The sequence below is a fragment of the Pogona vitticeps genome, chromosome 6, assembly GCF_051106095.1.
Source record: "Pogona vitticeps strain Pit_001003342236 chromosome 6, PviZW2.1, whole genome shotgun sequence".
In the NCBI taxonomy this organism is placed as follows: Eukaryota; Metazoa; Chordata; class Lepidosauria; order Squamata; family Agamidae; genus Pogona; species Pogona vitticeps.
The window spans coordinates 86,808,266-86,823,356 of record NC_135788.1 but is presented as its reverse complement, the minus strand read 5'-3'; the positions used below and the strand labels follow the sequence as shown (position 1 = coordinate 86,823,356).

The following is a 15,091-nucleotide window of genomic DNA, read 5'->3' as shown; positions in this document are numbered from 1 at the left end:
AATATGGAATTGATTTGACTGTAGATATTCTTTTATGTCTGTCCTTTCCACAATCAATGGACATGCTGCTAATGCAACTACATAACACGGTGAACGGATCTTTTGTCAGTTAGCCCTCTGGATCAGGGAATGTTTTCCAGGAGGAAAGTGGGCACTGAAAGTTCTGGTCTTCCATGTTCTACTGAGATGGTCTGCTAGAAAGTGAAGACTATCCCATCTTTTCAAGAATGATGAAAATGAGCCTGGGCCTTGAAAAAGAGACCAAGTGTCTTCTGGCTTTTTAAAAAAACAAAGAGCTGCTTTATCACTGTTATAATCTCACCAGATTTCTATATCAGACAGGTTGCCACTCCTTGCTTATGGAGGTGGGTGGGCATTCGTGAAGGCTTAGAAGTTCCAAGGACATGGGGGGGGGGCGGGAATTCCCCAGTAAGCTGGAAAATGTTTTGTATGAGTCTTGTAATAGAATATACAGCAAAAGCTTTTCAACCTCATCGTTCACAACTGAGTCAATGGAGGGTATCTCAGCAGTAGAAATGGAGGGAGTTGGAAAAAAAGATGCATTTCCTTGGATCTTTGCTTGTTTTGTCCAAGTCGCTGTTGATCCTCCGTGGGAAATCAGTGGCTATCTTTTCAAAAAGACTGCGCTTCCCCCAAGAAGGATTGCACAGGATACCTCTTGAAATTTCAAGAAACGTGTCATTCCCAAGAGCTGAAACCACAGCCCTTTCAGTGTAGCGTTCTTACTGGATGGAGTTGAAAGAGCTTTACGTTCTATTAAATACCTGGCTCACAGAAGTGCTACTCACTCCAGGTCCTGCATGGACTTTAATGGACCCTCTTTTAGCATTGTGGCTGGGGTTTTGGCTTTGTTTTCAACTCTGGTAAGGTTTCTGAGGTTTGCTATCATGAACACAACTTCAACATCCCATACTTCTGGGATTGGGCTTTTTTGTGCATATCTTTCATCTTGCCCTGTTACAGTCTTTGTGATAAATGTGGAACTTTCCTTTTCCCTGTCTTTATATCTTGTGTGCTTATTGGCTTATGGGGAGGTGGGGTGGGGGATGGTCTTCAGATGCTTACTTTGGCTGCAGATCCAGCTTTTGTGGGTCATGTATGAAGAAAACTAGACCACTATGGATACAAGTGCACATGAATGAGTAGTTTTCAGTCAGCTTATGGCCTTAAAATTTGAAGTAGTAGTTGAATGATTGGGCAGGCTGTGAGCTGAACTGGAATTAACTAAGTAATTTTTAAAAAGAAAAAAATCACTGTAAGCTTATACAATGCACACTTGCCCTCCTATAGTCCTGCCCTGTGTATTTTTGTACAACTTTGGAAATGTTGTTGAACTGAAATTATGTTTAGCTTTCGTTCACCATCATATGAGCAGAGTAAGAAAATATTTAATCACTTTTTCTTCCTCTTATATGTCCATTTGCTTAAAAGCTATCCTGTGTGCCACTGTTTCCCTTTTTAGACCCTAATGTTCTAGGTGGGCTTCTTTATGATCAGACTGTTGTATCCCAGAGTATGCTGCATCGATCAAGACAAGACGATCCAGCGATACCCACCTGCTATCAGAAGCAACCGTTTCATGAGTTTCAGCTGGAAGCTTATTTCCTGCCACTTCAAGGCTACTCCTAGAAATGACAGAAATCTCATTGATACTTTTTGTCCCAGGAGGTGGCAGGCAGCACTTCAATCCATCCCTAGGATGCCATCTCACCCCCTGGGAAAGAGGATACAGGATCATTATGAGAAGGCCCTTCATGGAGAAGAGAGAGGCTTTCCAGTACATTTCCAGGGCTTGGCAGGCTTATTTGTTGCCCACAAACACACATGCTTGTGTGTACATGTGTGTTCCTTGGGGTTTAATCATCTGGTAGCATAGCGGTGGGCCCAATTCCTACTTCCAGAGTACTCTCCATCTCCATTTTAACCTTCCAGTGTTGGGTGCTGAATGGGCTGGGCAGCAAAGAAAGCCGACTTGTCAGCTTCTGTCTCAGTAAGGTTTTTTTTTAATATACAATTTAATAGTCAAATTCTCTACAAAAATGTATTGCCTGTGAGGCAAATGCTGTCAGGTAATGGGTGTAATGTGTTTGCAGTTTCTTACTTACATTGTGAAGGGATGCTTCATTCATCTGTGACTGATGACTCATAGAAGATAATTTCAGAATTGACTTAAGCTTTGCTTTTCCAAGGAAGATGCATACAGATGGTTGAAGTATAATGCCTTCTTACAGTGGTTTGACATGCACATTATCTTTTACAGGGAATGCAACATAGCCTTATACCTGTAGGAGCAAAGCTTCTTTTCAGTTGTTTTGAAGAGAGGGAAAAAACAGAGGTCTCAGCTATAGTTTTCCTCAATCAGTGTAGGAACTCATTACTGTTGTGACTGCCCTTGAAACGGAGCTTTTGTAAGATTTAGATGAGTGGCAGAACTCCACAGATGACTAAATGTGATGGATTTTTATCTCTGTCCACAGAAAAGGGAGATACAAGTATTCCTCCCCATCCCAGGGATTTCAACAGTACTTAATTAATGAGAGTATCACACCAAATATCATTAGAATCTCTCTATTTCACAAATGGGAAGGGTTCAAAATATTAAGGCCCTGTTCATATTTTGAGTTAAGAACAGATATGCATGCTTAGTCGCATTTGATTTTCAGAACAAATTTTTTAGAGCTGATTTTTTTTTTTGCCTTCACTGAAACATCGATTCCCATGCACGTCCCAGAATCAGACACCTACCTAAGAAACTGAAAACAGATTTGGAATTAAAATTCACAGTGCTGAAGTACAGATTCAGCAATGCAGGCACCAGCTTCGTAAATGCAGGTTTTCATGTGGACACTTCAGATGCTGTACCATGCCCCTGATCAACAATTTCTAAATATTAGAATAAATTTCATGTAGGTTTCTGGCACCATTTAGCATTTTCTTTTTATGTGTTCTATGGAACCTTAATATTTGTTTCAGCACAGTACTTCTGTTCAAATAAAATGTTTTTATTATTCCTGTTCATTAAAAACAATATATTTTAACATATAGAAGCTTGCAAATCAAATTCTAGAAGATGTTTTACAGTATTACAGAGAAGAAATGACTAGAATGCTGAAACCACTGCAGTGCTTCTTGTAATCTAAGTATTAAAGAGTCTGGATTTGTAAACTGCTTAGTTCTCAGCTTGCTTGTGGTCCAGCAAAAAAGAGTTAACTCAAAACTTGAACTGGAGAGAATTTGCTGAGTACTAGACATTGTAACTGAATAAACAGCATTATAGGGAGTAGGGTGAAACTGGCCCAACCACAGTGATCCCTTGTAGAAGGTCTTTTGATCACTTCTTTTGATAATATTTTGGAGGGCAGGAAGGTCTGTAGCCATCATGAAAAAGTTTTACTGCTTTAATAATAACGTTGTGTCAAGTCGATGCCTACCTTTTGTATATAGAGACTTCTCCCCAGCCCACATTTTATTCTCACAACCTTGGGAAGTAGGTTTGGTGTGAGATAACACTAACCAACAATCAACCAATGTCTTTTTATGTGTAAGGATTTGAACTCTGTTCCTTGTAACTCAGCCTTCCAGCCTCCAACATCTTGGGGAAAGGAGTTAATTACCTTTTCCTGGGAACTGGAATAACATCCATGCCTGATATAGTCTCTTAGAAACCAACAACCCCTTGTCTTTTCTTTCTGTGCTCTAGCTGCTTTCTAAAAAACTACATATATGGTATGAGTGCCAGGCTGCCTTCCTTTACTTATCACTCAAGTGTGAAGAGTTTTGTATTAAATTGATTGTTTTGCACAGGTGATAACCAAATGGCCATGCATTACTACTTAAAAATAACATTCCAATTTGTGGCCCAGCAGCAGGTACACTTGAAGCTTACTTGGAAGTAAAGACCAAGTCAGAAAGTGGGGCCTACTTGTAAGGATGAATGTGGGAATGAAACAAAATGGCTGTGGCTTTGGAAGCTGCCTGTAAGAATAGTGATTAAGACTATCAGAATAGTGTTAGTGATTAAGAATGGAGGAGTTTCTGAGCATTCATCGAAGTCAGCTGCATTTGAGGAAGGCCACAATAGTCGCAAAAAGATATGTATGAGTGGTACCCTAATACTTGGGAAACAGCTAGTGGTGGTGAAGAAGGAAAGTTATAAAAGGTGATATACTCCACACCTAACATTATTACAGAATTTGGCTGAAAGCCACTTGTGTGTTCATCCAAAGCCTCTTTCGTGATAGGGGTTGAAAGTGCTGCACCTATTGCCTATGTCTGTGCATACTTCAAAAGTAAGGATGCTCTGCTAATATTGAGGGGCTATGAAGAATCTGGATGTTGCATTCTCATTCAAATCTTAAGAACTTGCTTGTTCAGACTCGACCACCATTCAGATTGATTTAACGACAATGGTTCAACTAACTTGCAAAACAACAACAGGTTCTCTGTTTTACAGGCTATATTACTGAAATCAGGCAACAGCAGACGAATTGCTGAGGTTTTTCATTATACCGTCATACTTCTTTTATGTAGCTTTAAAGCAGCCTATGCTAGGGTAGAGCCATACAGGGTCTTGGGGTTACCACCACTTGAAGCTACCCATGATAACTGGCTACAGCCCAAAAGCTGCATGAAGGCCGCACACTTATAACCACACACATGATAGTAAACTCCAGTGAACTCAATGAGACTGATTTCTGTGTAGACACAGAAGCATGCTGTAGGACACTAGAACCACAGAAGGTGATGACTGTAAAGCTAGCCATAGGCCAGATCTGGTAAAGCAGCCACTAAGTACTGCTTTTCAAATTGCATTTTTAAACAATCAGAAAGAGTATGTGCATTAAGCCTATCATGTGTCACACAAAGTTAATCCAGGGAAAAGCTACATGGAAGTCAGTGCCATTTTATCCTGATGAACTGTCACATTTTATAGCCAACATTTAAAGAGATTCTCTAAGGATCTCCCACAAGTACATCTGGCATTAAAAAAACAAAGATATGGTTAGCAAAGGAGTGTGAACATGAGTAAGGAATATATGTGTATTCTTTGAGCATTCTATTTTCTTTTGTATCAATAACACATCAATCATTCTGAAATAGTTGTGATACTCCCCCAACAAACAATCCTCAGAACATATATTTCAAGTAGCTATTGGTTGGTTAATACTCGTTTTGGCTTGCTCTTCTGGGACAGGTACTACAAAGCATTACTCTCCCCCCCCACCCCCAAACTGCTGTAGAACCTAATTCTGCAGCCAATATGGGATGATGCAGGATTTTCCCATGGCTTTCTTGGCTTACGATTTAGCTCTCTGCATTTCTAGTTTACATTTTCTAGCTGATTGCCAGGGCAGCAATCTCTGATTTGATTTAAACTGTGTGCCGGGTGAGAGGATTAACACTTCCATTTTCTAATGGTGCACATTAGAACCTGGCATCCTATGAAAGTACATGATATTTCAGTCAGATTCCAAGCCTACTTTCTCACGAGCAGACTAGCTCAGGCTCCTCGGTTCAGTCCATGTCTTGCACTGTCTGGTGTGCAGACCGCTGTACTAGAAGGCTCACAATGCATTTGCCCACCAGACTCACATCCTCTGTTCTTTCCCATTGTCCCTTCTTAGAAGTCCTGTTCCCACTTTATGGACATATCCAAAGAGTAAGCAAGACTGCTGAATAATCCTTTGCTTAGCTGCTGCTCAATTACAAGCTGTGCGACTGTCAGAAACTTAAAGAAAAATTTCTTCTTAGAATACCAGAGGGTTTATGATGAGTTGGGACCTCCTCCAGGATCTAGATTCTTATCCAGAAGAGGCATTCTATGAGTCACTATGTGGCATGGCTTCTTATCCTCAATAGCACATTTATTCTTCAGTTTTCTGATCCTAATGTGAGTGGGAACCTTCAAGGAAGGGTTGGCTTCATGCCCCTGTTCCAGTCCAGCCTCTGGGGCTGGGTTGCACCCGTTTCCTCCATGTGGCCCAGGTGCACACATCTGCCTGGATGAACTACTAACAGTACCAGAATGAATGAACGGCCTCATCCATTCTTCTGCTGTGGGCTAGTCAGGCTTGGATTCTTATTAGCCCTTTTTCACATCTTCTTGCATTTGACATGCACAAAAAGGGTGGCTGGGGATAAAGATGCACCGTCCCTGGAGAGCAGATGGATATGACGGTAGCCTGAAGAAGAGAAAACAGGAACCTTGTTAAATAGCAACTTGGTTTTTGTTCCAGGAGTCCACTTCAACGGCTCCGTTTTCCCCCTATGTGGAGCAGGCAAGGCCTCTGCTGCCCTTCCACCTCTGCAGGGCTTGCTTGTCTGGTGGGCGGCTAGAGAGTGGCCGCCTGGAGGCACATCTTCAGACCAGCCATCGTGGCAGTCTCCCTGGCTGTCAAAGACACCTCTGCCTCTTCCGTCCAGTCCTCAGCAGCACAAGCCAGCCTTGCAGAGAAGGAAGGGCTCCCTCACACTATTTTGAAGGCCTACAGTGTGCGCTTTAAAATAGTGTCCACTGGGTTCCGTTTTAAAATATAGCAGGACTTCTGTCATGGAGAATATTGAAAATCACTTCACGTTCCAACTGGTTCCATGCAACTATGTCATTCCAGCCAATGACCGATGGTGGCTCTGCATTACAACTACAGGGGCTGGGGCAGGTAAGCAGGTGTAGGGTTTGGGGCAGGAGGCAAAGCAAACTGAACTACATGACATGCTCGTTGTTTTCCAGCGCTTTGGCAAAAATCTATAATGTCAACACTAGAGTCCAAATCTCTGCAAGTACACTAAGCCTCCCAAAGGCTGCCTACTGTCTGCAGCAGCGTCCCTCAGACTCTGGACTCCGAACCACTAGTGGGCCTCAGCCCATGTTCACTGAATCTCACCTGCTACAGTCAACCTAGCAATCTGTCGTGCCCTCTGGCTGCACCACAGCCAGTTGGCCTAGCAATTCGAAAGCATGCAAATGTGAGTAGATAAATAGGTACCACCACCGTGGGGAGGTGTTGGTGTTCCGTGTCTAGTTGCACTGGCCACGTGACTACAGAAACTGTCTATGGACAAATGCTGGCTCTACGGCTTGGAGACAGGGATGAACACCGCCCCCTAGAGTTGGTCACGACTGGACTAAATGTCAAGGGGAACATTTACCTTTTTACTACATACACGGGCACTTGTCAGAGTTTGAACCTGTTAAACTACATAGATATGCAACTACAGAGAAGGCACAAAAGAGAAGGATTCAGAAGAGGGAGTAGCCAGCCAAGTGTGAAGAAGGAAGAAAGAGAAAAGGGAAGAATGGAGGTGACAAGGACAGATGGAGAGAAAGAAAGGACAAGAAGTTGCCCAGAATGGCTTTTGTGCCTTCTGGATGCTGTGATGTTTACTTTCTCTCTCTCAGAAGAACAACACACTACTGGATAGTAGCTCTGGGCAAAGGAAAGCCTGCAAGCGGGCATGGAGAGAAGTAAAAGTAATTTGGGTAGAATGGTGGAGTGTGGAAAAAGTATTCTCTAGTTAAGAGCCTGGATCTGTAAATTCTGCCCTTAATGGAAAGCTTCTGGCAAAGGGTTTAGCAATTCCCAAAGGCAGATTAGATTTCCATAGCAGTTGTCAGCTGAGTATGCCAACTCTCATCTCCAACTGCTGCTATTCTGTGACTAGCTTGGCCCCTGCACTGCCATTTTATGATCAACTTATCTTATTGTTTCCGGTTCTGACAAGGGAAATGACAGAGGGTAGAAAGCTTCAGAACTTTACTCCAGAAATTCTAGGTCATCCAGCTAGAGCAGAGCAGCAGCAAGCAGGATGGGCAGAAGTATCCAGGGATGCAGGCATTCCAGAGCTTTCCTGAAACTGGAAAAGAGAAACTCACCTTCCTTTACACTGAGCAACGGCAGGGTGAACTGTCCCACAAAATCATTGCTGGAAGTTGTGTCATAATCCTCCACTACCAAGCGCACCAGTGCCAGCTCTGGAACACGTACCTGGAAGGTCAATGTCTCATTCCAGCATGGATTGAATCCTGCAGGGAGGTAATCACAAGGAGGAGAAATTTAGAAGGAGAACACTGTGGAAGGGCCTCTGCTGCCTTGCATACTTAATTTTGGCTTTTCCTACACTAGAAAGATTATGAAAACAATTATGTACTTCATGAAACTTATCCAGAACCTTATTTTAGGCAAAATAGGACAGCTCCTTTTGGCTGATCAGGAGCAGGTACATATAAGCAGGCTTAGTAGAATTGCAACATCCCTCAGAATTCTCTAGCCTGCATGCGGGTGGGGAATGCTGACAGCTATAGTCCAAAAATACCTTTCCCAGGACCTGGAGGTTAGAACTTTGCATAGATTATAGCCCAGCACTGAAAGCAGATCTCTGTCTAGCATCTCGAGAATTTTCTTAGGTGTAACAGCTGAAATACTTTTTTATACACTGATGCTGAAATTTTACCTGGGACTTTTCAATAGGTATGTGTGCATGCATGCATCCATGTCTGTCTTATTGCACTAGCATTAGATGGGAAACCTGTGCCTATCCAGATGTTATTGAAGTATACACCTATCATTATAGATCATTGGCTATGCTGGCTGGGGCTGATGGGAGTTGGTGTTCAACAGACTCTGAAGGGCTACAGATTCCTTACCCTTTGCACTACAGTCATTCTTTATTTTCTCCAGTCCTAATCCCTACTTTACCATTGTTTAACCGGTATTCAGTTTGCTTCTTGCAGCAGTCTACAGGAACTCCATGGATCTCCACACGCACAAAAGGATCCACAATAGAGGACTTCTTTTCTTTATTTAGTTTTGGCAGCTGCTGAGCTGTGATCACCTGCCCAGAGAGGGGAAAATAGGAAGAAAAAAAATATAGAGGCTTTTCCTCTCTGTACTATAACACTTGATATTGTTTTTACAGCATCTCACAAATCTTGAAAGCAACTAGGAATCAAAAATAAAAGTCCGTCAATTATATGATAAACATTTGAAAATACAACCCCAAATTCAAAATCAACCAGCATCAGATGAGCTATGATCAGAGGGAGGTCTGCTCAAGTGGGTGGAAGAGGGGTTTTCAGTAGATTAAGCTGGCATGACGAGCAACCAAAATTCTCTCTTTTACACAACTGTCCCAGACAGAAAAGAGTCCTGTTTTGTTTTGCTTTGTTCCAGTTCATTTCATTTCTTTCTTTTTTGGCACACTTGTGCACCCTTTCATTACGGGTGGAGAAAAAATGTAAACTCCATACTCATATGCGATATCTAATTTCTACACTAAAACAGAAGGCATTGACGTCCACAATTTCTTCTTACTTCCCATAATTTATTCTGCAGGTTGAGCTATGTTGTGTAACCTCTTTTGGCAATGACAAGTACCCTGAAGTCTTTCCCCAGCCACTGACAATTGTCCAGCTTCTTGGACCTTGGTAGGCACAGCCCACACACATCTAGGTGCATTTTTGCAGCCCAGCAAGTTAGAAACTGCTCTCAGGCAAAACCAAACAATCATAAATTTGTTAGGAAGCTGAATTATGCACCAACCAACATGTTCTGCACTATTTCTGAGCGTTGCGGGACTGCAACATATATATATTTGGCCCTAACTAATCAATCCAACTAAGAATGTCCAACAGCACTTTTGGTTGAGATGCAACTATTTTCTGCACAATTATTATGGGCAAACACCAAACTATTAGAAAAATGGAAAAACCTTTTGCACATAGATGTTCTACCTGTTACTATACCTTGATGGTGAGGGCAACTGGCCGTTGACCAGTCCTCCGACTTGGGGCTTCAGGATCAAAAGTGCTCTGGCTGTTTCTCAGGAATGAAGGTTTGAGCACGTAGCCACAGCGGCCATTCACCGAAAAACGTCCATCATTCAAATCCATCTCTACCCCTGGGGTTTGGAAATTAAGGGCCACTAGAGGATAGGCAGAGGAAGAGAAGAGGATAGGGTTGACTGAGCCCATAAAACATGAATTCCACTGAGATTCAGTTTTATGTGAATTTGCATAGAAACTGATTGTCAATTCACAAATGATCTAATCAGTACAAGGCAAACACATGGCTATACAGTGGGGTCTTGACTTAAGAACGGCTTGAGTTAAGAACATTTTGACTTAAGAACCACTCTCTTAGGAAAATATTGACTTGACTTACATACTTAGATTTGAGTTAAGAACTGAAAAAAATCCCACATGGGAGGCAGGGAAAGTGCAAAATGTGAACTTTCAGTTAACTGTTGGCCAGTGAAAAGGGTGCCTGTCTGGTTCCTCACTTCTCCCAGCGTTTAGAGAGTGGATTGGGAGTCTTCAGACTGCCTGGTACTGCCTGGACTGTATTTTCCCTGCCTTCCCGGAACCTTTCTTGACCTAAGAAAAAAAGAAACAAAATATCCCCCTCTAGTGGTCGAAGGCAGAATAGCAGCTTCCCATTAGTTTCTATGGACGGAAAAGAGCAGATACGGATCAAATGGTTTTCCATGCATTCCTATGGGAAATGCAGATTTGACCTGAGAACTTTTTGACTTGAGAACCGCCTTCCAATACGGATTAAGTTCTCAAGTCAGGACCCCACTGTAATAGGTTGCAAGGAAGTGTGGGCCAACAGACTAGTAACACTGTAACATTAATGCAAAAATGTGCTTTGAGAAGAGAGTTCAGTTTTAAAATAGGCTGTTTTTAATGTTTTTCCCAGTTTACTAAATTAATGGAAATGATCATGCGAAAAATTAATCAATTGCAAAGGTGCTTTGTATAATTTTCTTATACTATGCTGCCCATGATTTCTTGGCTTAAAATATTTCCTTGCCACTTACTATTTGAGAGCTTGCTAACCTTTTCAGAATCCTGCCTAAAGAATAAAGTAAAACAAATGGCGCAAATGGGTGCAAGCACTTTCCATTGTGGCATTCCTGAGATGCGAGATAAATCTAAGCTTTTGTCTACAGACCACAGAAGACTTGGGACCTAAACTCTCTTATCTGCTCTTTGATAAAATGCTCTATCCCTGCCCGTGTGCACTTTGCCCTTTAAACAAGCAAGGATTCTGTCATCAGACCTTCCAAATTCTACAGGGGAGAAAAAAAACACAGTGTTATGCATACATTATGCAGATATTTTAAACGTATTCAGCACTTTGAATAATTTCACCTTGTTTTGCTTGGCTTGGCAGGGGCACTGAGGCCAAAGCTTACAAAAATTACTTTTTGGGAGCCTAGCTACCAGAATTTTGCAGCCTGCACAGTCAGTGGCCATGCTAGCTGGCAGCTCTTGGGAACGGCAGTCTTCCAGTTCTGACTCAGACCTTGCCTCCAGCCACCAATAACCTTAGTTTCCTGCTTCTGTAACTTCTTCCAGGCATGGCCGCTATGTAAATAGTTCATCTGTGGAGTGGAGAGGTCAGAAGGCATCCACTGGCCCTGGCTTCACCGCCAAGCATTAACTAGATGGGTGAAGCACCATATTTGGTGCTTCTCGTAGCTCACGTTTTCCACTTACCAAGCTGGCAGCCAGCATTCCACATTTCCTGAGGATTATAGTTGGAGGAGTTCATCTTGAGACCTAGTGGGTAGATGCGGCTCAGGTGCTGAACATTGTATCGGACAAAGCTGTTTCCTGCAAGCAAGAGAGACAGAAGAAAACAGGTTACAGCACAAGGCTAAAGGGAAAAGAAAAAGAGGCAACTGGTGATGGTGCTGACTTCATTGCACTTAACTAAAGGATGAGGAGTGTGTGGCCCTATAAAATACTGTTTGGACTACAGCATCCATCATCCCTTGATACTGGCTAAACTGGATAGGGCTGATGAAATCTGCCATCAGAAAGATTTGAAAGGGCACACATCCCCACCCCAGACCTACCCAGTTACCAAAGAAAGCAGTATATCCACACCCAGTTGGTGCACATTTTAATGTACTGGTCATGTGACCAGTACATTCATCTTCTGCCAGATAAACAGAATCATGGAATAAAAAGTCACCAAATCCAAAGCATTTCCTTTTTCTGTATCTATAAGGTTTTGTTCTACCATCTCTTTCTCCGGTCACAGACCCTGACTACTTCAGACTAGTAATCCAGATTGTTGTAATCTGTAAATAAATTAATCCAAATTCTGCAGTGTATATAAATTAAAAAAATATACTGCATGTGTTCATGCTCCTAACCACATAAGTTGACATTACACTGTGTTTTGTCCAATCTTTACCAAGACCCATTTAAATCACTCTGTACCTCAAGGTGATTTGGTCCTAAACGCTGTATCTTGATCACAAAACTGGTCAGCCTTTTTACAAAATGTTAAACCAGACTTTTAGTGAATGAGGAGCACAGATCCACTCATCTTATTTACTCCTTTTTCCCAGGAGTAGATACAACTAACCATGAAGGGTTAATCCCCTACTAACATAATTTGCTACTTTAATAGCTTAATGTAACCCTTGAAATTCAGGGCCCTGTTTTGTTTCTCTGAAAGAAGCCACCACATTCTTCGCACACTTAGGAACAACAAGCCAAGATCCTGGATATGGATTAAGGATGGACAAATCTGTCAAGCTTCTTTCTTTCACATGCGAGTGTTTTAAATCTCAAATTCTTTCCATTGAATTTATAAGAAAATTGGCAAATATCAGAAAGCCACCTTTTAGTGACACCATAATTGTTAAGCCGGGTTCTATAAATGTGTCTTATTATATGTATTGCACACTGATTTGCTCTATGTCCTAATCTTTGCCACACATAACTTCATCTTTTCATTTTCCACCTTTAAACACCAAGCTGCCATTACTTCATCGAACGAGAGGAGATGACTTTCAAAGAACGTCTCAACATACCAGACATCTCCAGGACCTCTCCAAGGAGAGCCCAGCCATACCTGATTCTTTGATCAACTTCCTGGCTTTCCGTTCACTGAAAGATGACATCTCGGTAGGTTTCTGGTGGTGCAGAGCCCGAGGAAAGCTATGGAATGGGACGGCCCGACAATAAACAACCACATCAGACAGCTCACGTGAAATCTGTACAGCATCCTTTGCCTGGAAAAGGAAGGAGGGAGGAAGAGAGCTGTGATAATAACCCTATACACAGATTACATCAGATTTGCTCACTATAGCTAGACATCTTCTGGTGGGTGGCATTAAATCACATATAGGCCCCCAAGCACCATTGCTTTCCCGAAGTAGTTGCATTCCAGTGATGGCATAACAGCTTGCACTTTTAGACAAATAAACAGGGCATGCGGCAGCCATACACCTGGTTCTCAAGGCTCCATGTTTTGAAGATGGAGTGTACTTCTTGAACACTTCCGGGAGTGTGATACCCTTAAAAACATGGCACATGGAAATTTAACCTGCTAAGGGGGTCACTTTTGCTGGCACTGCACCACCAAAACTCTGTGGCATATATGGCACAGGGCCACCAGGACTTGCATGAGGCCTCTTTGTTGACCGCTCTTGTTGTAGGTAACTGCTTGCCTGGCACCCTACAGGGAAGAGGCTAAAAAGAGCCTTCAGACAGTCAATCAGGGAAATTTTTGTAAACTCAAAGGTGGGGTGACTTCTTCATTTCTTGGCTCAGGTTACTGCTGTGCTGCAAAACACCATTAAAATGCTTTTCTATGTCTGCACACAGGGACAAAAGCCTTGGAAATAGGGGCACCCGTTAACGCGTCACTAAAAAAGAGGACAAATGATGACACCTGTTTGAATAAAGTTGCATATACTGATTTATACGCACTGAGGCAAAATTGGATAGGATTTTAAAAATTTAAAGAGAATTGCAATACTTTTCACTTGAGTGAGGAAGACAGTCAGTAGGTGATCTATTTGTCTGATCATTCTGCTGTCCAGGTGTTCACTGTGCAGGGGCAACTTCAAGATCCCTGCTGTCCCTCCTCGTGGATCTCTAAAGCAGTCTTGGACTGGACAGCCCGGTAAACAGAGAACACTGTCAAAAAGAAGAGTGTCCTCCCCAAAAGAGGTCACGTGGTCACCCTAATTAAGCCAGTGAAAAATGTTTGTGAGCTAGGAAGTCACATTTGTGGCCTTGCTTACACAAGGTTGCATAACTATTGGCCAAGAGTGAATAATTTCTAAGGCCCAGAGGACATACAGCTGGCCAAGATTCCAAGCATTATGGAAGTTTCAGCACTTTTCTTTTTCAAGATCTGGCTGTCCACAGCACCAAAAGCAAAGCAAAGCAAAGCAAAGCAAAAAGCAAAGCAAAGCAAAAAGCAAAGCAAAGCAAAAAGCAAAGCGTGCTGCTTATATACCACATCATAGCACTTCAAGCACTCTCTGGGCGGTTTACAAGTTAATTATGCAGGCTACACATTGCCCCCCCCCCAGCAAGCTGGGTACTCATTTTACCGACCTCGGAAGAAGGCTGAGTCAACCTTGAGCCGGCTACCTGGGATTGAACCCCAGGTCGTGAGCACAGTTTTGGCTGCAGTACAGCAGTTTATCCACTGCGCTACGAGGCTAATCAACCTCTGCTGTAGTACAGCAAAACGTAAGCTAGCCACCATTGGCCAGCTGCCTTAATGCATGGAGCTCCCCACTTGTTCAAGGACTTTACATGTCCTCTCATACTAGTATTCATTAAAAGAAACCCTATTACTGAAAAGGGCTGAGGCAGGCTGCGAATCTCATGCCACTTCCTGTTCTGTATGGGGTCTGTCTTGTGGGGAAAGCTAGGTGCCTCTTTTCCATGGGATTCTTCCTGTGCGCCTGGTTGTGTTCTACACCCCACATAACCCACAGTGCCTGAAACCATCTCCTTGAGCAGGGGGTCTTCAAACTTTGCACACAGAGGGTAACATAATATATTTGCAATATTTCTGAGGGCCGAAGAAATGTTCACACACGTATGCACACACTCCCGCCTATCCCCTGCCTACACTCCTGCCCAACCTCCCGTATGCCCACTCTCACATAGACACCAACCCGTGTGCGCACACTCCCACTTGCAACACACACATGCACCCTTGCCTGCCTCCCACATGCACGCACACAGATGCATACATGCATGCCCCCCTGCCTGCCTGCACGCCCCCCTGCACACGTGCATGAGCTG

General features: G+C 42.8%; 1 protein-coding gene across 7 annotated transcripts in view; it reads right to left on the bottom strand.

Moving 5' to 3' along the window:
- Nucleotides 1-3,002: 3,002 nt before the first annotated feature.
- Nucleotides 3,003-15,091, bottom strand: part of PLCD3 (phospholipase C delta 3) — a 61,352-nt gene continuing 49,263 nt past the window's right edge. For 6 of the 7 annotated variants that reach the window (XM_020798029.3, XM_073004122.2, XM_073004123.2 and 3 more), the window contains 6 exons: nucleotides 12,894-13,053; nucleotides 11,522-11,638; nucleotides 9,764-9,942; nucleotides 8,718-8,853; nucleotides 7,895-8,044; nucleotides 3,003-6,203 (listed from right to left, as the gene is read on the bottom strand). In XM_020798029.3, the coding sequence (XP_020653688.3) occupies nucleotides 6,115-6,203; nucleotides 7,895-8,044; nucleotides 8,718-8,853; nucleotides 9,764-9,942; nucleotides 11,522-11,638; nucleotides 12,894-13,053 (831 nt within the window). In that variant the 3' untranslated portion in view covers nucleotides 3,003-6,114. Of the gene's footprint in view, nucleotides 6,204-7,894; nucleotides 8,045-8,717; nucleotides 8,854-9,751; nucleotides 9,943-11,521; nucleotides 11,639-12,893; nucleotides 13,054-15,091 lie in introns of all 7 variants that reach the window. The other variant, XR_013537515.1, reaches the window with a different exon arrangement.